Below are 23171 nucleotides of genomic sequence, written 5' to 3'. Positions count from 1 at the left end.
CAGCATTATATAAAAAATAAACATTCATGATGAGCCTGGAGCGCACATTGAGTTTATCACCACTTACCATGCTGCTTGTGTAGATCTTAGCAAATGGGTCGTCTAATGATAGTGACTTTCATAATTTTTCGACTTCCTCCTCTTCCGAGATATTGTGATTTTTACTAAACGCTTGTGTTGCGCGTTACATATTGAGAAATGTACTCTTTTATTATTTATTTTTTATTATATGCGCTTCTTACGTGCTTACATATGGATGTGTACTATACGTACTTTTAAAGTCTATACTGGCTAATCTAGGAAACTGAATCTTGAAGATAGATTTACTAGGCACACCTTAACACTAAATAAAAACACAAGTATATAGTTCTATTATTTTATTTTGAGACCGTACCACTACTAACCACAACCCGTCAAATTATAAATTTTCAAATTGTGCCATATGCCCACATATTAATAAATAAAATGTCAACAGATCATTAACATATTCCCCACCATATTTTAATCATATACCTAAATTATAGATACGTTCGATTACAATAGTTACAAAATCTCAACATACGTCAGTAAAAATGTGTGAAAAAGAAAATAATACAGTGATTCAACAGGAGGAAAAGAGACGATAACACACTATTCTTTTCATTTACATCGCAGTAAAAATTGTCAGAACGCATCCAAAATTTTAATTTATGGTTATACAATTATTAATTATACCTACTTAAAACTAAGTAACATATACCACTGTAAATATATGTGAAAATTTTCATGTTCTGTCTAATTTTCACATTGTTCAAATACATATTAATATCTATCTGTTTGTACATTGCTAGCTCGTATCTCGTGATACGAGCTAGCAATGTCACTACAGATATATAGGTAGTTAGGTACCTATAAAATTTCATACGCTCATTCCCTTGTTGCTTATTTAAGGATAGTTTTAAATTTTGCGTGTATGGTTACAAAGAAATCACCAATTATACTTTAGAATAAAATCGTATGTATTAAGATTAACGTGTCTTTTTTTAATTGCTTTATATATGATACACAGATATATAAACACTTGATATATATTTTTAAAATAATGACTGTTACAACTTATCACTATGATAGTATGTTGGTACTCTAATAAAACCTTTAACTCTTTATTCTCATAGTCACATACTAAAATTCAATTTTCGTTAGCGCCACCCCACACACATACAAAGAAGACTACAAAACTCAGAGAGGAGGCCTACACAGACCTTCTACTTTTAGTATCGAACTTTTTGCTACTTTTCGGAAGACAGGTGCACTTATCTAACGCTAATCCTCTAACAAATTTAAGAACCGGTTGCAGCTTTTAGACGACGACCAAAAACGCGAACTGTGTATGCTAGAAGGAGCTTGCCTATTATGGCGATTAGAGTAGGAATCTAAATGCGTGAATTAGAATAAGTAAATAAATGCGCCTGGCCAGGGAATTAACCCAGAAGCCTTACCGAATCATACCGGCAACCGCTGCGAAACGCCCATCTATTGTAATAAAGAAAATGTATTTATTCTTAAATAGTTAAGTATAGTAAGTTAAGTTTTATCTCAGGATATATTTTGCGTCTTCACAGAATTAATTTAACTTTTTAGCATCTTTACTAAGCATTTTCCGTCTCTGTTTAAGCATGTGTCCGAAAAGATACGGGAAGAGTGGAATGTACAGAAACATATAGAAGATAACAAAGTAATAGTAATTGAATATAAAGTTCCAATTGTTTGGCATGCTTATAGTGAACAATTTTCTTTTGTAGATTTCGTCGAGAGAATGGTACATGCACAGCAGCTCTCCAGTGATTCCGATTGGGTATAATGGTAAGAATGTTGAATATCTGTAAAAGGAAAATATCAATTTTAGCTAATGTAGTCATCAAAGCATTTTCTCGGTACTGGGAGGAGGACAGAAGAGTTTAGTCCATAAGTCCACCAAACCAGCTTGCGCTGGTTTGGTGGACTTATGGACTTTTTTTAAAGAAATTCAACTCTAGGTTTTTTATTATGCCATAATAGTCAATGCATGTGCTCAATAATTTCTGATTCGTTCATAATATCTGAATCATATCATATGCATGCTTTGGATTTGAAAAACGGAACCTCATTGCGAGGGGTCGAAATTAATACTATTAAGTAATCACTCCAAGCAATTAAGTAAGTGTCTATTCATTCCACTAATGTATGATAATGATGTTGAATTAAAATTGTAAATTACCTGAGAAATAGTAGCGACTGTGGTACAGCGTTCATTAAGTTTAGCGCGTAGTACCCATAGCGGACAATTTCAGTGATGCTCCACGCGAGGATGCATATCGGGAGACCAGGGCTGACTGTGGCTGCGTGAGTAGCTAGTAGGGCACCACAGACTAGGTACACTCGCGAGTACACTTGCATGAGGACTGTAAATGCTCCAGATGGTACCAACCCTATAGCTGCATTCACTACCTATAAATAAAAACAAAGTATGTAGGTACACGGCAATAATTGTCATCAATAACATTTATTTAGGTACATAGCAGAAGAAGGTTTATGGTGGTAGAACCCTTAGTGATTCGACACCGGCGCACCACCGCCACACCTATTTCTGCCTCATAACAGCAGTGTTAAGCGCTGCTGTGTTCTGGTTTGTGCGGTAAGGGAGACATAATTTTCCGATGCGTTTCAGCTTAGTCCTCAGGCGTAATGGCGCTTCTGTGGCCGACCTCCGGAACGAATATCTAATCCTGTCTTGGGTTGATTACAGCTGTCCATGGGCGGCACTAGCCACTTACCATCAGGTTGAATGCATGCGTCTGCTACTCCTATATTATTAAAAAAACGATAATGATAGTCTTAGTTTGAAAGATGGGAGAAGCAAAATGGTTCGACCAGGAAGGTATCTCCATCACACCTATTTCTAGAGTAAAGTAGTTTCCGTGGATGTGTGTGGATGCAGGCTGACTTACATTTTAATAGGTACGCCCTGAAAGTATAATAGTTGAAATCACTGCATTATTATTATACATGCATATATTATATGATATTGAATTGTAATCATTATCAATATGACTATACTATAATAAAACAGGTGGATTTGTATTAACTTTTTTCAGCGAATTTGTTCCGTTTTATTATATTTATCTAATTTACAGTAAAAGTTTGCTCCCACTCAAAAATAAGAATTACAATACAAAGTTTTCTGTGAACAACCTTTGATCTTGATTCGTATTGCACATTTGAATATAATACTGTTCCGTTACTTAAGAATACATTACAGACAGGGTTCTTCATTCATGAATTAATTAACATCAGTAATAAGTACATTTGAGTTATTTTTTTATAAAACTGGGGTGCTCCATTTATTAGTTTTCGAAATGCGCCCTACACTTTTTCCACAATTATATTTACTGTTTCTTAAATAATTCCTAGATTGATAAATATTTTCTACTTTTTAGTTAATTCTATCATAAAAGCGTGTTTTTTTTAACTATATTTTTTTTTTTTTTTTTTTTTTTTTTTTTTTTTTTTTTTTTTTTTTTTTTATAATATGAGAGTAGCAGACGAGCATGCAGTCCACCTGATGGTAAGTGGCTACTGCCGCCCATGGACATCTGTAATCAACCCCAGATAGGATTAGATATTCCTACCTGAGGTCGGCCACAGATGCGCCGCTACCCCTGAGGACTAAGCTGGAACGCCTCGGAAAAGTCTATCTCCCTTTCCACACCCTTCAAACCGGAACACAGCAGCACCTAACACTGCTGTTATTAGGTAGAAATAGGTGTGGCGGTGGTGCCGCCGGAGTCGAACCACAAAGGGTTCTACCACCTTTTAAATTCTTATATGCATTTATAAATAGACATACTTTTTTATGTAATTCTTATAATTAACAAATTATGTACCTAGCACAGAGAGAATAAGTAATTTCATAGAAAAACAAGTAATTATTTGCTAATTATAACAATTCTGAACCGCAACTGTTTATGCATGCATGACGAAGCATCAAAATATGTACTGTTACATGCTATCTACTGATGGTGCAAGTTATTCTTTAAAAACATTTGAGTATTGTTATAATAGAGTGTAACAGATAAATTATTATTAAGGAAATGTACTAAATAATGAAATAAAATAAAAATTACTTAATTTTTCAGATACATAATATGGACAGCCAATACAGCATTATCTTGGTTGCTTATCTTTACACCTTCAACAAATAGGTAGTCCACATAAGTGCAACCCATTAATTAATGTTATTGCTTCATTATGTTTACATTTTCATTGATTTTTCAAAAAAGTGTATAAAAAATAATGATTTACAAAAATTAAAACAATCAAAAAATTCCTTCCTATATCCTTGGCATTTTCTTTTAATTTATGTCATCTTGAAATATTTATACTTATGTAATACACAGATCGTTAAGGTCATGCTCAATAAAGCAAATGCTTTGATGGCATGTAAATTAGCTTTTAATTAATAGGTGGTATGAAGTTAGTCAGGTCAATTAGTCTTTACTATATTGTAGTATAAAAAAATATTTTTAATAAAACTAATATGGACATTAAACTCATGTAGCCAGATCGTAGACTAAGAAAAAAAAGTTATTTATAATAATTGAAAAAGATTAAAATAAGGCAAAGGGTTGTGTGAATGTCTTTACAATACAAATGCATATTTTTTAAGATTTGATGAAAGACAAGATAGGATAATATTACTGCTTTTTATGTATATGAAATACCAGTGTTATGGGCACAAAAAATGGAAGGGACTTTTGGAATTTCCAGTGTTTTAAATTGAAATGGTTTACACATATTACATACACCATACACATATTCCTGCACATTATAATGATTAATGACACATAGTAAATACATTATACTGTAGTCCTCAAGAATAGTAGGTATTTGAGACTGATAAATGCTAACATAGCTTCTTTGTTTGTATTTATACAATATATAAAGAGAAATATGATAAATATGTGCATGCCTTTGACAATACATAAGTTACTTAGTAAATAATTTCCTGTTAATAGAGGTAGTATTGTAGCTTGAGTACTGTACAATTAAAATTGTAGGCTAATTTGTTCATGTATCATTTTGCAAGGTATGCTGTGTGAGGCCAATTTTTAAAAATCCAGAAAATCTTATATTAACACATGTAACCTTTAATTACATAAGAAAAAGTGATTATCATACCTCTAACACAGCAGCGTTTTGAAATATTATTACAGTCCATTTTATTTCATCCCAAAAGGTGTCTAAGGTTCCACGGTTTAGAAAATGGGTTAAAGACTGCAACAATAAGTATGACCATCTGAAATTAACAAGAACACATTATTGTATTTTTGTGGTCAGTCGATGCTATTTACTCCTTAATATAAAACAGATAGCAGCAAACGAAAGTCCTGATTGTAAGAGGCCAATGCTTTCCAAGGACATTTATGTCAGTCGATTCTATTTACTCCTTAATATAAAACAGATAGCAGCAAACGAGCAGTCCTGATAGTAAGAGGCCAATGCTTTCCAAGGACATTTATAATATTCTTAAGACAGAATTGGAGTCCAGTCTTAAGTCTGTCATTGTTACATTGCTATCCTGGAACACCGTATAAGGATTTCTCCCTTACCACATCCTTAATAGCAAAACACAGTAGCTCTTAACACTGTTGTTAAACATTAGAAGTAAATATTTCCTATCATGTTTTTCAATCATATAAGTTTTAAATATACATATTTGTGTAAACTGGATGACTGGTTATATGTAACTCTGTCAGGACCTGGAGGGTGGAGAATTCGAAATTTTTATCAAATTTTATGTTTATGGATCAAGATGACTCATATTCAAATTTTATAATAATTTGGTTTTAGGGTCGAAAGTTCATTTGGATCTTTTACATGTAATGGAGTATTTAAAAATATCAACTTAACATTTCAAATTCCATTTTGGCAAATCATTGAATTGTAATAAGCAAATTGAGTACATTATTCAATATAGCATGTATGACAGTACTATGAAATGCTATGAATTAAATTGGTACAGTAAGTTATTGCTATCAATAAAAGTTGGGTTTATGCAATATATATATTTTAGTTATTTGCTTATATTACTTAACGAGCCTTTTATGGTATGACCTATAAATAGTAGCAAATTTTAAAGTATTTTAAAATACATGGGTCACTGTATTTATTAATGAAAAAAAAAAATAGCAAATTAGCAAGGATTCGCCTCTCTAAAACTTTACGGATATAACTAGATCGATCTTAACTTTATTGTTATACATCATGTTTACATTTTTATCAATTTTTCAAAATGTGTATGTATGTGTATAAAAAGTTAGAAAAATATAATAATAAAAATTCGTACCTTTATCCTTGACATTATTTTTATTTTAAGTTATGATATTTCGAAAAATCTAATCTTATATAAGAGATTATTAATATAAAGTTACTTACCCTAAAGTTTGAACACTGTTGTATGTTAAAAGATACAACTTTCCAATTGCCGAAGTTTCTGAAGATTTAGGTTTTTTAATACCTTTAGTCGACATGGCAGAGGGATAAAATAAACTTATAAGTAAATGCGCGTCATTAAATAAATTATTCGAGTGTTGACTTCGACGAACTTTTAGCTACAGAATACCTTTGCTCTCATTACAAATACAACTCAATTTGAAGGACAGTTACTTCAATACTTCCACGTCAAAATCTTTTTATTCGTTCAGAAATTAGTATTGCTCATTAAAGAACGATAGACTTTCACCAAAGTTTTAACCCGCGTAGCGACCAAAAAATGCCATCGAAATTCACTGTATTACTTATTAACATAAAACGTTTAAACATGTACATAAAATTGGAAAATATTAAGTAAACGTTTTTAAAGTCTCACAATATTTTCGTTCACAATACAGATAGTTATGTCGTGTTATAGATTACTACTAGGTTAGTATACTCTTTGGTACTTATTCAGTACCTCAAAGTTAAGTTAAAAATAAATAAATATTCGATTTAAATTTCATTCAAAATTCCTTAGTATATTTTATTGCCAGTTTCAGAGAGATTTTCTTCTCCGGGTCCGTCAGAGATTTGTTTTTACATTAATTTCATACAATCACGGCAATATAATTGTTACAATTTTCTACTTCTTAGGTAGTTTTGATCAATACTCTTTGGGTTTGATAACCTAGCAACATTATGATGACCAGTGGAGCCCCCGAAAAACGCATAGAAAAGTTTGTCGGACTGTATATACCAAAGAGTATAAGCTGTATATACCTCTGTATAGGTACTATACTGTACTCTGTGCTTCCAAAGAGTATAGTAACCTATGTGTGCTTCAGCTACGATGTATATTGTCTATGGTTGGGAAAAGAGCGGGAAATGTAGAACTTACATTAGAGAGACGAAAAAAGGCTCTACTTTTCAATTATTTAAAAATCAGTTAATTAGTGTTGTATATTTCTATTGTATTGCATATAAAATTTTATATATCAAGGGTAAGTTTTTTAAAATATTTATTGACGGTGGAGAGATATTAGTGTTAGACACAGTATAAGGATATAGATATTTGTACTCATAGATTAGTAAAGATTACTCACTCCTAACAAGAAAATGTACCCAGTTTGGAGAAATGAAATAGTTGCGTAAAAAAGTTTTGCCACGTCTCCGTGCTAAAATGTCCCTAAAATATTTGAAATAATTATTTATTTATTACGTAATTATTACGTAAATTAGTTATTTATTCGTAATTTTTCTCTAAAAATGTTTTTATTTGTCAAGAATTCAAAAAAAGAACTTACTAAAATAAGCCTTTTGGGGCTTCATTCAATTTCAAAGAGGCGAATTATCTTTACTAATCTATGTTTGTACTGTGTCTTAGATCTTGGTTGGATTTAACCAAAGAGTATATGGATTTAACATTATGAGTAAGGAAATTTAATGTTTCAAGGTCTTAAAAATGAGCCTTTTCCTTTAGTTCGTAATTTATTATTACTTTCCCGAATTTGATTAAAAGGGATATAGAAACAATCACAATGGACTGGTATAATTTGAATGTGAAATAAAACAACTGTATCGCATGTGCGTGATATTTTATTTCCACTGAACTTATTAAGGTACTCAACGAGAATTTTGCGCTGTTCAATTAATGCAAAGTTTCACTTAACTATATATGGCTAATGTGCTCTGTTTAGTAATTATGACTTAAGTTCACATATGTGATTAACATGTACAATTTGTTCATTTATATAACGTACCGAAATAATTGTCAATAATTGTTGTACAAAAGTACTTAAGCATATTTAATGTATTTAACAAGCTATTATAATTATTTCCAGTCAGTGTCAAAAAAAGGTGGGTAACTCTAAAGGCGATCGTTGTTACGTTTTATTTTCTAATGATTTTGTGAAACATTTTAATGGAACTGATCGGAGAAGCAAGCGATACCAGAATTATGTTTTTACAGGGTTTTCTCTATACTTCATATGTTTAAATAATATAAACCTTAATTTGCAACTTCAACCCCATTGATTGTGAACATGCTTCTACCCACTAAATAACAAGAAATATAGTTAATTCATACATTGAATTCTACGTTTCAGATTCTTTATATTATGTAGCTATAGCGTTTACTACATTGGTTGTTATATTTGTTTGTTATTGATGATGGGGTGATTGAATGCATATTTTAGCCATTTGCCAGTCATGTCTTAAATATGAGACCTCTAGCATAGCACGTCAACACGCAACATGCTTTAAAACCTTATTTTGAGTAACAAAACAAAAACAGCAAAAGTAGTCAGATATCAAATAAAAACTTAAAGGATAGTAAATATAATATGTATAATAATTATTTTATATTTATACATTCTGTAATTGGATTTGATGTTCATAAGATTTTACTGAAACTGATTTTACTTCTTTGGAAGAATAAGTCATATTAGGTAATTGTAAACTACATTTATTCGAATTGTCTATTAAAATAACATTTTCGTCAGTCTGTCTGTGTTGGATAATCTTGGAAACTAAACTTATTTTAATGGGAGTTGTCATATATAGGTTAACGGTTAGATACATATTAAAAAATGGCCTGTAGGTATATGGTATGACGGGTGGTACCAAAGTCACGCGTAATTCACCCTCATTAGTACTTCGACGCTACTGTCCGCACCAAACTGAAATATTCTGAATTCATAGGATACCAAATTTTAAACATGTCAGTACCTATTAGTCTACTTTGTTATGTAACTCGCAACATGTTTATGGTTGACTAGACGACATCTATCAGACGTACATAGAATAATTATAGGAGAATGTTAGAAATAATTGAATTATTATGTAATGTGACATATTAAATCATAGATTTAAATTGAGTAGACAAATTACAGAACGTATAAATAAACGGTAACATGTATTTAATATGTTTGTAGTTACGTGCGCTTACTTCCAGCTTAACAATATAAAATTTCGATCACAGACAAAATTACTAATTATTATTATTATTATATTATTATGCACGCTTTAACCTTGCGCTTTTAATGTTTTGAAATATAAAATACTAAACTTATCGATATAATACTCTAGTACGATATATAATAGTGAGATTATTCGAAGCTGAAACAACCAGTTTTTTTGTGACTAAAACATTTCAAGGCAACAATTTTCAAATCATGAAGCAAACAACTTTACACAAAATGGTGACTTATTCTAGAGATTGAAGGATTTAACACAAGTGGCAACTTACGCACCCACATTTAATTTACCTATACATATATAATCTCGGTCATTCAATCTTGCGTTCATGAAAGTACTTAGGATCGAAAATGTTTGAAATCGACTGTGTCGGTGTGTACGTTTTCGCAACGATGTTGAACACACCGTTGAAAACACACCGTTTGATACATCGAAATGCAGTAGTTTAATAGAATAAAATAAGTTATGTCAAAAAAATCTCATTTAAATTATTCTTAAAATAAGACAATACAACCTTAATTCAAGAGGAATATAAAAAAAGAGAATTATAAGTTTTCATATTTTGCATTTTAACAGATGATATCATAAAAAATGTATTATGTTTTTTTACAATATTTCTATTAATATTCCATATTTAAAATAAAATTGAATAAGGTTTAAAAAATACATACAGCGAAACATAGTACCGCTTCCGTGTAGCGATGGGCGATTGTTCTAAAAAAAACAATCGAATAAATCGACAATCGACGGAATCAACAATCGATTGTCGATTTATTCGTAGTAACAAAAAAACAATCGAATAACAATCGACGTTCGAATAACAATCGACGTTCGAATAACAATCGACGTACGAATAACAATCGACGTACGAATAACAATCGACGTACGAATAACAATCGACGTTCGAATAAAAATCGACGTACGAATAACAATCGACGTACGAATAACAATCGACGTTCGAATAAAAATCGACCTTGAAATAACAATCGACGTACGAATAAAAATCGACCTTGGAATAACAATCGACGACCGAATACAAATTACATCGCGCGGCCACATACGTATGCTCAGGACAATGTGCAGGTGCGTCGTGTTGCAAAGCTATCGTCACTTGCCACTGGTTGGAAAATGTAAAGTATTGTATTACATTTTAGTCAATTGTATATATTGTTGAGAAATAATTATACCATAAATCATTTTATATCAAATACTATGGAGTATCATCGATAATCCAGATGTCGTAGTCATCCCCTAAGTTCGTTTGACAAGGTTTCAAAAAGAGGTCATCTGAAAAATATAATATACGTCTTCATGGCGCATATTATAGAAAAAGATTATCAGAAAATATAAAATATGTCTTTTTAGCGTATATTATAGATAAAAGTTATCACAAAAAATTATGTACTCATAGTTACATTAAAATTAATCGGTGAAATACTATATCTTTGAAGAAAAATAATGTTAACAACGCGAGTAGGGTGTGTGGCCACGAGGCGCAGTGAGCAGTGCGAGAAGCAGAAGGTGTGGACGCACCATTAAATAACGGAATGCAACGAAGCAGCGGAAGGGTGCACGGCGCACGTGCGCTTCCCCCACCAAATATATAAGACTGACTCAGATTTCTTAAACACAGAAATTAGGGGCTCCTCGCTGCTAGTAGCTTTGTGTATACTAAATAAAATTGACCAACAACCAAATAGCTTCGATAGTTGTATGTTTACGTAACAATCGCGTATCGCTTGACTGCGCTGTTACTAGTTTTGCGTGTACTAAACAATCGACCAACAATCGAACTATCGAACAATCGAACAATCGACGAACAATCGAACTATCGAACAATCGAACAATCGACGAACAATCGAACTATCGAACAATCGAACAATCGACGAACAATCGAACTATCGAACAATCGACGAACAATCGAACAATCGACGAACAATCGAACAATCGACCAACAATCGAACAATTTCGATTGTTCGATAGTTATTCGAATACAATCGAAGAATTTCGATAGTTATTCGAATACAATCGAACACAATAACAATCGAATAATTCGATTGTTTTTAGTAACAATCGCGCATCGCTACTTCCGTGCAAGGTCGGCAAAAATACATAATCTATATACCGATATTTACTTTAAAGTAATAAATTATTATTTTATTTTTGTGCATCTTAAAATATAATTGTTGCATGTTGATTTCAGTCGTATCAAACAAGACGCAAATATAAGAAACATCTCATATTTATTGTACTTTAAAACAAAATAATGTCAACATGGAATAGATCTTAATATTTAAGAAATCCGATCCCTTTATTGTTAATTCGTTTTATTATGTTTATGGACAGCCTTTACAAAAATGTCACAAGCTGCTTATTAGACCTTAGCTGGTATAGACCTTAAAGTATGAATACTCATACTATAAATAACAGACCTTATTAATAGTTATTACATACGTGCCGGCCAACATTCTAAGCATATCGTTAGATATCAGCTACAATAACGCAACCTTTACGCGGAGGTTTTCCTAATTATGACTATAAACGGTGTTTTATATCTAATTATGTAAAATATTATTTAAACCCAAATACACCCTGTGCTTGAAATAGCTGCAAACAATTACCTTAACTTGTCTTGGGCCGTGGTTATGTTGATGATACAATTTAGCCACTATGAATTCAAATGGCAAATATTACAAAGTATATTTCAAATTCTCCATTAATTTTTGTTTAGTTTTGAAACTTTCATTTCAGTAATTAAAATAAAATCTATTCATTATTATAAGTATAGTCTCATCTCTTCAGGTTCTTTATATGTTATCCAAACGTAAAATTAAATAAAAAAAATATAATTTTGTTCATTATTTTATGTAGAGTTAAGAGGTGAGACACAGAAAATGTTTATAAATATTTTTTAAATTCATACATTATTATCATCCATATATTTTGTTATTGAATTTAGTTTGGAGCAAGATATTAATAAGTATTTTAATTATTTTGAAAAAAAATTAAGGAAGGACGTCTACCCATTGACCTATCTCGATAACATAATACGTTATTTTTCTTATCTAAGTGCCGTTAATTTAATAAAAAAGCATTTCCATAATCTCTAATGACTCAAAAGAAGTAAAAAAAATTAGCCATCTGATTTGCCTTTTATATATACTTTATCGAAATTATGAATGTAGGTAGTTTAGGTAATAGACAAATTCATTTTACAAGTAGGTATGTATTATTATGAAACTCTAAATCTACAAAAGCAAATATCTAGTGTGCTCGGCGTATATTATAGTAGTTTATAGCAAAGCAACGAACATTATTCATTACATAGAGATTTGAGATAAGTGTTACATACTACCTACGTCTCGCAATTGACCAACTTACAAACCTAGATCTACCTATGTAAGAATATTCTACAAAATACAACGCGAATGAAATGAATTTACATTTATTTTTTGTAATTTATTATTATATTTTTGTTCGGTGGCTATGTTTTTTCCTCACGGTCACCAAAATGACCTATCGTAACATTTAGTACTGTGTACACATTCGAGGAGTATTCAGCTGTTTAGGAATGTGTATGTGGACATGTTGACCGATGTTTTATATATGGCATGGGAACATGTACGATAGCTACGAACTTCTGCTTTATACAATTGCGAACTAATTAATAATAAAGGCACGGGTTTGCACATGTTAGGTTAAAACGGTAAATGCCACACGGAATAAATTTGCTTAAATTATAGAGGATAATCTAAAATTAAGAGAATAGTCGATTGTGCTTAAGAACAAGGAATGCAATATTTATATATGCGACATAAAAATAGTAGCTGTACGAGTAGCTTTAAGACTTTACTATGTACGGACGTTGACATCAGGACCTATTTAACACGAAAAAAACAATAATGTAAAGCTCATTGGTGCCGCTTATAACGTCAATTACTTGCGCTCTACATATTTTAGTAGTAGTAGAGAAACGGCCCACGAAGTGATCATAATCATATTAATGATCTTGGTATGAAAGAAAAAAATACACACGCGTTGAGTTAATTAATAATAAAAAACTACAAATAATAGTTTAAATGATTACATGTGTTTGTTTTTCCTTTTGATAAAGAAACTCCGAGGAATCAGGTATTTTAAATTAAATCTCTCATTAATTTGTATTAAACAATAATTAAAAAAAGGCTTTGATGGCTGTATAACACACCTAATTGATACATGTAAAATTTATTTTACATTATAGAATAAAAATTGTCCGACTTATACCGAAATATGTTTCACTATTTTAGAAAGCAAAACAAGGATTATTAGACGTGAAAAAATATGTTTACAGCTGGCAACATAATAAACTTAACATAAACTACTCAAACAAGATACAAAATTTACATAAGATAATTAATTCAGATTTTCAGTTTATAATAACTATATTATTTGCTCTTTTACACTGTTTAATATAATTATTTATTCCGGGCCATTCATTTTCATATAGCCACAATCCTTAAAATATGGTGAGTTTTATTATTGCTTACATTGATATATTGGCGAAATTACTTAACCATAACGTTCGTAACTAGGTCATACGATTAAAAACTTAAAAGTTAAAATATTGAGCCAAACGTTTTGAAAATGTATCTAAGTACAATAAAATTATTAACAATTGAACTTTGTTCGTTTGTGCCTTTTAATATGATCTTAAAGTACAGTAAGAACTTAATTAAAATATACCAACTATTAACCTAATTGAAAATCATCCAGTTGTTGCACCGCGCTCAATTTTACAAAACCAATTCAAAACACGCCGAGGTGCATAAACAAACAGCATTAAAGGTAGAATTACAAAAACAATATTAAAAGTGATATTTTGCCATCAAATTACCTATTCTATAATTTATTATTTTTGTTGACTTTTTTGCAATATCAACATGACAACCTACAAATCTCTAATGGGTCTATGCAAGTATGTATATACTAATATTAAGTTATACAGTACCTACAGTTTGAAGGGAAAATTGATGGCGGATATAATGCAGCAGGATATATATTTACAAGCGAATTAGCTCATCAAGATTTTTAAATAGCATTTTTTGTTTGTTTATTATAAGTTTCGTTTATATAGTGTTAAAAGAATAGGCAAGTTGATGGCTATGGGGTACATGAATGGTACGTTATAATGTCAAATGATTTTCATAAACGCACTTCCACAAGGAGCATGTCAAATTGATTTTGATCGAAGTGATAGAGATATTACCTAGCTACATGTAAAGGCAAGGAGCAAGGACGGGTAGAAAGCGTTATTCGTTTACTCTCTTCTGGAAATACAGTTCACGATATTACGTAGTGTCTCAGTCTTATAAACTTCATTCTGTATAGCTGAGATTTAAAATTAATATTATTATTAAGGTAATTCAAAATATTCATCCAGGTGTGTGGATTTTCAATAAACAAAAGGAATTGAGAAATACCATCAGATAGCACTATTGTACACTCATTACAAATAATTACTCGTAATAATGTAAAAATGGCTTCTTCGACCTGTAAACTACAAAAAAATTAAAGCACCCAATTCGTCCGCCAATTATTGCGTTACCAAACACTCATTATATTAATTTCACAATAGGTATACTAATCATGCGAATATTCAAAAGGCTCAAGTCCAATTTCCTTCGACCCAATCTTGGACATAATCTAGTGTACGAGTACGAGTAACTTACTAGGGAATTCACGAAATCGTATTACAAATGGACTCTGCGCGAGGGGCTGGGTCACCCGCTCGAAAGATCGCGAGGACGTGTCAATTTAGACATTAACGGAAGTACAAAATTGGTCCATGCGTCGGGTCGGGGCGCGTCAGAGGAAGGTCCGCGCGTCGTCGCGCCGGGCGGGCGAGATGCGCCGGCAGAAGTGGAAGCGCGCGCGCGGCGCGGCGCGCAGCGAGCCGCACGAGCCGGACTCAGCGAGCGAGCGCGTCGACGGCCGGCAGCGGGGGGCGCTCGTCTCGCCTGCCTCGCACTACCTGCAAGGTGCTTGCTGCTTTTCACCAATGCTTTTTAAATTTAACTAAGATATTCATCACTAAACAAGCTTACAACATATCTGACTATAAAGTTAAATGCTTATGGACATTAGCATCCGACTCCGACTGGGACTGGAGTCCTACTTGAGGTCTCGAATATATGCGTTGCTACCTTTTATACGGATATATGTACTTATTTAGGACTTCTTTTATACAGAAGTAGGTAAATCTGCTTTACCTCACCATTGCAAAGAATTTACTTTATACCGCTCTACATTTTCATAAATTTGTTGTAGGTACTTATTGGGTATTTATTGTACCAATGTATGTGCCATATTATTACTGTATCAGTAACGTTTACATCACATACACCTAAAACCTAATGTTGTCAGTGCATTAATAAAAAGTTGTTGCATAAAATACCTATAAAAAGAATGTGAATGCGGGGGCGGCGGCAGCGCGGGCGGCACGGGCGCGTGTGGCTCGGACGCGGAGCGCTGCACGCCCGGCGTGCGGTCCGTGCGCTCGCGCCCGCCGCGCCCGCCGCGCTCGCGGTCGCCGTTCCAGTTCCACTCCCATTGGCTCTGGAAATTACTTGTACGTCAATCTTATCTAACAATTTATACAATCCGGTCTGTACCCTTACCATGAGTTTTGAAAACATCGAATAATGCATTTTACGTTACGTTTACTCAATGTATTATTCTGTTCCGTTTGCTTCAATAGCTTGAGTATACGTAACAATAAGTAAGGGCTCAAGTCTTTTTGTTTGCCTCACATGTTCGCAAAAAAGAGAGACAAAACATAAAGCGCCATTTTGTCAATTTAGACATTTAATGTTACGTTACTGACATAGTTCTGATACAATCCGCTAGGGGCGATGATTGGAATTTGTATAGGCAAATACGTAAACAAATACTAAAACAGTCATATTTGTCAAAACGTAAAAACTCATTGTAAGGGTACTGAACACAAAGAGTCCGAATTAAATGTGGTATAATGCCACGAAAAGTGTTACATTGGTATTTAGTATCTACTCGTATCATTTGACTCTATAATTATTCTATAAATAATATTCTATAAATAATAAATTACTCTATAATCTTCATAGAAAATTTATTTGTCAAAGTTGAGCTTATGGTAATAAATTTCGAACAACATTGTTTTCTTTTGTTGTGTCAAGTCGGTATTTTAAATATATATATATTCCTACTCGATAAACAATCGTATATCAGCTGATTGTAAGCTGATCATGACTTTGTAACTTATAAATCAGTAGTAAGTACTATTTTCATTACATGGTTTTATTGAGACATAAATGACAACATGAAAATGTAATAAATTACATAATCATAATTTATGATAGGTAATTATCTATTAATTTTACGTAATGTGCAAATAAACTAACATAGTTACCTACAAAACAAAGCAAACAAATTTGTTACAAAGGAATATAATTGGAACTAAACTAATTTTATTTATAATTAGATAAACAAATCATTCAATGTATCTAATCTAAAATATTAAGACAATACTATAACTTCAAAATATACCCAACCTTGCTTTACATCCAGTAGTTTAATTCACTTACATCGTTGCTTTGTGGAACTGAGAGGGATGCCTTGGGCAAGGGCTGGGAGGGCGTGTGTGCCGGCTGCGAGTTGTGGTGCGCCCCCTCACGCGCCTGCAGTAGCTGCAAGATGCGCCGAACGTCTGCAGTCAGACCGGATTCTAGTAACGCTACTCGTCTACTTAGTTCTTCCAGTCTCGTCAACACAGTTGCAACCGACGCCGCGGACGCCGCCGCTCCCACGTTCTGATATTGCGGTGACATGGCATCCTGCAACCGATTCGTTTGTGTTATCGCCCCAAAACATTAAAATTAGAGACAAGCGGTATTAAAATTGATGTTATACAATTTTTTTTTGCAAAACTACCTGGAGAGACGATCCATTCTGAGTCCTATCTGCCGAAAAAGGAAGAGCGGAGGGCCGGCCCGCTTGATGAAGATTGACAGCCGAATGAGGAGCAGATCTAGAAGACGGAGGTCTCGTGGCAGCTTGAGGAGCGGGCGGAGCGAGGATGTCATCACAGGAGACATGTACGGGTGCCGCTGCAGCCGGGGGGCTCGGAGACGCGTTCGTGTAGTATGAGCTTGGGTTCGTACTGAGACTGGAGACTGGTAACGTTGCGCTGTGGGCCGGTGTGCTCACTGCCGCCTCACCCGCAGCCACTCCCGTCAACGGAGAAGTATCGTTCAGGGGACCCACTGACGATTGTCTCCGAACCGCTGCACGACTTCTATACGTCTGAGGTGTGGATTGCGCTGGAATTGATTAAAACAAAACAAATTTATCGCTTGTACAACAGTGTATTGGTGTTGTATTTTATGTAACATTAAATATAATTTTGAATTTATAATTGATTATCGGCTTATATTTTTATGTTTAATGAGCCGTAATCATTATTATATTGACGATTTAGGCGTATTTAAATCTCATGAAAGAATAAGCAAATGAATGATCACCTAAACCGTAATTAATTTTGTAATAAATGATTCTATTTATGACAATATTACGATTTTGTATATATTATTTTTGAAGATAAGTCATAATTGTTTAAATGTAGGCATTAACGTTAAGAATTATGTTTATTGATTATATTATTATCTACAAATTTTGGGTGTCCCCATTGTGTTCAGGCTTGTTTCTGTTATATTGCACGTAACAATTGTATATGTTTGGGTCAGGTATCTAAGGATCTCTTTATATCTACTCATTCAATAATTTCAATCAATTTTATGCATCAGACATGCTCTAGGAATTGTATATGCATACTTACAGTATTTGTTGTGCAGCGGCTGGTGCGTTTTATGGTGGTAGAGGTCTGGGAAGCTCCGTTTAAGTTGCGCTAGCATGCCTGCACACAAGGGCCGCGCTCAGAGCGGGGCGGCGGAAACGCGGCGGAAACGCAGCGGAATCCCGGGGTTGCACCGACAATGTTTATTGAATATTATTACCATATCCAATATAACGTTTCAGACATATCAATTTGATCGCTATCTTAATATTGTCTGGTGCTGCAGAGATCATCGCTTCGACATACCCCTCCGCCACCACGCCCGTCTCCGACGCACGTTACCAATCGTATAGGAAAAAATAATAGAATGGGGAAAAAGCGTAAATCATGCTGCATCAAATTAAATTAATAATTACTTAAACTTATATCAAAATTAAGTAACAACTCGTCGAATTAAAGTTACTTATGATTCAAAAATCAAAATACTTAAATGAGATTTACATAACATTAAAAACGATACCGATTGGTCTTACTTTAGTCCTTGAAATTGTTCTTATATATAAAAGACATTTGTTAATAACATCTATCTACCCAGTAACAAGTAGACTCAAGTTTCAAGATTTAATACTTAAATAATAAAGAAGATGTATGCGTAAAGGATATTATAAAAAGGGAATTGCACATCGCTCTATTCCTTTTCTATGTGCATCTACTCTATTTTAGGTAATTTTATTTAAGTAGGTACCGAACACAACATATCGCCCGTTCGTTCGATAGGTATCAACGTATACCATGAGGCCAGGAGAAGGATTGATATGGTTACATTGGTAACTATTCTAGTGTTCGTTTGATATCGGGCATTTGTAATGTTTGGTCGGAATAATGAGGTATATTTAAAATGGTTTTATATGTAATACATTCCATCGTTATAAGTGTGTGCTCACCCGTGATGGAGTTGAGTGTTGTGGACCGTTGTTTGCCAAAATTAAAGTTGAGTGGCGTGACGTCCTGACCGGCTTTGTCCGCCGAGAAATCGAGGATGCCGCGACTGGCTGGGGACTCGGTGTCTTCGTCGCTGCATTGCGAGTCCTGCCATCAGTTGTTCAAATGTTAACAATGTTTCCTGATAGTGAAATACTACACAATCCAAACAAACGATATCATGTGTTCATTATTATTAATAATTATAAAAATATCAACGTCTAAAGCTAGAGGTTGGGGTATAAATAGGTAAATCTAAAATATATAAAACATAAGAAAAGATATGATGGTCAGCAGGATAATCACATTTTTTTCGTGTCATAATAGATAGAGGTAAAGGAAGACAAAATGTAAACAAAACTAGTTGGCATTCAAACTAAACCTACCTCTACGGCTATAAGAGCGATAGCTTGAGCATAGATTTATTAATAATAAAAAGAAAAATATCTATTATAAAAGTCAATTCTAAGTAACTTCACTAGATGAAAAAAACTTTAGATTAATGAAGTAGAATATATGTAGAGAAGAAAATATTTATATGATAAAATGATTGATTTGAAAATATGTTAATATACCTGACCTTTGATTGATTAAATTATTTGCGAATTATAGGTTTTTACTTACGATTTTGGGTTACAATTTTCAAACTTATGGCAATGAAAAATTATACATTGTAGAGTCGCGCGGATTGACATTGAATGCATATCCCATACTCTTTATGCTTATATGTCTATTGACATAAGTTCAAAAGTCTAGCGCCCATAGAATTTGGTAATTTTTATTTCAAGAGATGGTGAAAGATGTTTTTTAACTGTAAAAACATCTGTCACTTATTCCAGATAGGACTTTAATACTAATAGTTGGTGAATATTTCAATTACCTTAATCGTGACACCAACGGACCAGGGTGCCTTTCCACCAGAGACAACAAGAAGGAATAATCCTATTGGTGGATTTAACACACACCCACATAGCTTAGATACCTCACACGTAACCAGTGTAAAGGCACCCTAATCCAGTGGTATCGAGGAGTTTGTGCAAATAAAACCGAAGCGGATAGCACGCACCACCTTGTCGGCAAACGTCTCGGTGTGCGGGCGGCGCGTGGTGCGCGCGTACGCCTCGCGCAGCAGCCGCGCTTCGCTCGGATTCTCGTAGCGCATCCGCCGCCGCGGCTCGATGCCGCTCAGCTCTTGCTGAACACATTAAATCACCTTATTTAAAACGTCTTTGTCGTCGACAAATTATTGTCTCCCTGCTGAACATAGGTCTACTCTCAAAATGGGCGGGGTTTAAGGTATAGTCCATTCCGCTGGCTACATGATACGAAATGATACACTTTACACACTCTCTAAAACTTTTGTCTTTTTCTGAACCCCCAAGTGTGTTAGTTAACTTACAATGTTTTTATCGTTACCGTTTTATTAAAATACTTTTATGTGATTCTGAGTTTATACACACTTTCAGTAAACTCGTATTTCCGTAAGAGTCGATCTAGTACAACTTTCGTTATCAACTCGCGACATTTCCGTAACTTGTTGAAACGAAAGATTTTATCACCTCACTCAATTGATATTTATGTTTTCAATTAATAAACCGTATGATGTTTCAATATGTTATATTTGTACTTACATCCCGCATGATATAGGTAATCTCTAGGTTGTTGACGAAGGAGCTTCTGAACTCTGGGTAAAAGTCGAGCACGTCAAGCAGGTCGTCGCGGTGCACGCGGTGCAGGTCGCAGTAGGTGAGCGCGCGCACGCGGCAGTTGCTGCGACCCACCGTCGTGTACATGCACGGGTTCTCGCCGAAGATATCGTCTTTACCTGGGTCACAGCAATATGCGAATATGACTAATTATACATGAATATTTATTTCATGTTGGGTCCTCAATATCATTATACAGGTTCTATACTTTCGAACTGTTAGTAAGTTACATGTCTTGAATTTGTCCATAACATAAATACAATCCAATATTCTTAAAGGGTTTTAATTTTTATTGCAATCAATATGAAAGCAAAAAAGAACTGTCTGTTTCTCGCTCGTTGTTTATTATGCGATACATAGGTATGTACATAAAAACGTTGAAATTTTGCAATTTCTATTGATATAAGTTATATGTGCATAATTATAATATAGTTTTACCTAAGATAGCCATGACTACATCATCCTTTAGGATTTCGATAGAGCCTCGAGATATGAAGAATAGAGATGTGAGTACGTCTCCTCGATGAACAAGTGTTTCACCAGGAGGTGCATGTGTAGTCTTAAACCTTAGAGAAAGGGCTCTGAAATAAAATAAAAAACAGTTTTGAGCACTATATAGAGACTGTCCACAATTAAACTAACATTTGCTAGAGTACAGTTAAAAAAAGGAGCACCGTGCACTCTCTAGTTTGCCAGAGCTGTAACAAATAAACCCTTCATAGTTTGCTGTTAGAACAGCATCGACTCTGAATGGTCTTTTTTTATTTCAAAGATAATTTCGGTGTTAACACAACGATCACTACGTTTTGATTGGTAAACAAAAGTTATCTAGATTGTTTTCCAACGAAAAGTACCTTAAACATCCTGGACTTGCACCATCGAAAGCTGCACAGCTTGCGAGCAGATTGCGGTTAAGATGTAGACAAATGTCTGCCTGAAGACACTCGGGGAATCCTTTCAACACGCTCGACGTGTCAATGCCGTTGGTGTAGCTCCACGCGTGTTGAAAATACTCCTCTAATCGTTGCCGTAAAGGATTTGTGATCTGCCAAAGGAATTATCGATAATGCGATTATTTATGTTTGAAAGAGTTTTTGATTTTACAGTTCTTGCTCTTTTAATATGGATCGAATGGTTCAGTATCTCTAGATGGAGTTGTAAAAGTACACACACAACTTGCTTTATCAATTGACTATGATACAAGATTTAATATGATTCGTCATATCATATTTATTATATAATCCATGAATACTTTCATAGTTATATAATAAACACTGTCCACTTGAAAATGTTTCGACAAAGTTTAGCAGTAGTCCACTAAAATCAATATTTGAAAGAAGAGAAAATTAAAACTGAATAATATAGAGTGCTACGAGTTGTAAAGGGGATCAGAATGAAAGTATTATGAATTCAGAGCAGTGAATTATGTAACACAGGCTGATGCATTTCTGCGAAAAGGCACAAAGTTTCCGTCCAAGCTATTACATTAAATTACTTGCGGCCATTACCTGATGGAAACGGATAAACTCGCGCACTCTTAGTATCTGTGTGTGGTATCGCGCAGTCCCAGAATACAGTCTTTGTATTATTGCTGATACGTTTCCGAATATACTGGCGTACATGAGTGCTGGAAATTAAATCAAATTCTTAAATTTAATTTGTCAAAATGTATTAGTAAAATAGAAAACGTCTACTTAGAATATTTTTTACACTAACGAACTTCTCACTTTTTAAGGTAAATGTTATTTACTAAAATAATATATTCATTTGAATCAGTCGTTACATAATATTTAAATGTGGAGATACTTACATCCAACAAGCATAACGAATATCGTGAAACCTTTTTCGACATCGGTATTGGGTGCTACATTTCCGAAGCCGACGCTCGTTAGGGAAGTGCAAGTGAAGTAAAGCGCGGTGATATAACGAGATCTAAAATTCAAAACGATCAGTTATACCTACACACAGTGCGGACTCTGCAGTATTTAAGTGGAGTAGATTTATGTTCTACTTACCGCATTGAGGGCCCAGTGGAGTTGTCATAGGAAGCTTGAACATCATTCGCGAGAGCATCTAACCAACCAATGGGTGCGTGGAGTTGTGGTCTTTCCCAGCTTCCGATCGCGTACCTAAGGATACATCGTAATTGAAAACTGGGTAAGGAAGATTGAATTTCTTAAATATATTTGTAGGTAAAGCTCTCA

General features: G+C 33.8%; 2 protein-coding genes across 11 annotated transcripts in view; both read right to left on the bottom strand.

Annotated features, from left to right (window-relative positions):
• Positions 1–362: 362 nt before the first annotated feature.
• Positions 363–6707, bottom strand: Hacd1 (3-hydroxyacyl-CoA dehydratase 1). Its single transcript, XM_073079947.1, has 4 exons — positions 6454–6707; positions 5197–5314; positions 2237–2466; positions 363–1859 (listed from the first exon to the last, which is right to left on the bottom strand). The coding sequence occupies exons 1-4, from the start codon at positions 6546–6548 to the stop codon at positions 1604–1606; spliced, it is 699 nt and encodes a 232-aa protein (XP_072936048.1). The 5' UTR covers positions 6549–6707; the 3' UTR covers positions 363–1603.
• A 4853-nt stretch (positions 6708–11560) lies between these two features.
• The window catches only part of LOC140747472 (potassium voltage-gated channel unc-103), a 42600-nt gene continuing 30989 nt past the window's right edge, over positions 11561–23171 (bottom strand). For 5 of the 10 annotated variants that reach the window (XM_073079946.1, XM_073079937.1, XM_073079941.1 and 2 more), the window contains 13 exons: positions 22983–23096; positions 22778–22899; positions 22476–22594; positions 21822–22012; positions 21406–21548; positions 20893–21086; positions 20328–20456; positions 19225–19369; positions 18323–18400; positions 17419–17807; positions 17073–17321; positions 15905–16065; positions 11561–15481 (listed from right to left, as the gene is read on the bottom strand). In XM_073079946.1, the coding sequence (XP_072936047.1) occupies positions 15478–15481; positions 15905–16065; positions 17073–17321; positions 17419–17807; positions 18323–18400; positions 19225–19369; positions 20328–20456; positions 20893–21086; positions 21406–21548; positions 21822–22012; positions 22476–22594; positions 22778–22899; positions 22983–23096 (2038 nt within the window). In that variant the 3' untranslated portion in view covers positions 11561–15477. The remainder of the gene's footprint in view (positions 15482–15904; positions 16066–17072; positions 17322–17418; positions 17808–18322; positions 18401–19224; positions 19370–20327; positions 20457–20892; positions 21087–21405; positions 21549–21821; positions 22013–22475; positions 22595–22777; positions 22900–22982; positions 23097–23171) is intronic. The other 5 variants (XM_073079940.1, XM_073079942.1, XM_073079943.1 and 2 more) reach the window with 3 other exon arrangements.

This window comes from Epargyreus clarus, unplaced genomic scaffold (assembly GCF_041222505.1).
Source record: "Epargyreus clarus isolate Ecla_fem2 unplaced genomic scaffold, WU_Ecla_fem_2.2 ptg000014l, whole genome shotgun sequence".
Classification (NCBI taxonomy): Eukaryota; Metazoa; Arthropoda; class Insecta; order Lepidoptera; family Hesperiidae; genus Epargyreus; species Epargyreus clarus.
The sequence above is the reverse complement of the archived record's forward strand: the minus strand, read 5'-3'. Positions and strand labels throughout refer to the sequence as shown.

Coding starts and splice junctions, on each gene's coding strand:
- Hacd1 (XM_073079947.1), bottom strand. CDS start 6,548: ATGTCGACTAAAGGTATTAAAAAACCTAAATCTTCAGAAACTTCGGCA. Junction 5,315..6,453: donor AACAGTGTTCAAACTTTAGG/GTAAGTAACTTT, acceptor TGTTAATTTCAG/ATGGTCATACTTATTGTTGC. Junction 1,860..2,236: donor CAGTCGCTACTATTTCTCAG/GTAATTTACAAT, acceptor TTCCTTTTACAG/ATATTCAACATTCTTACCAT.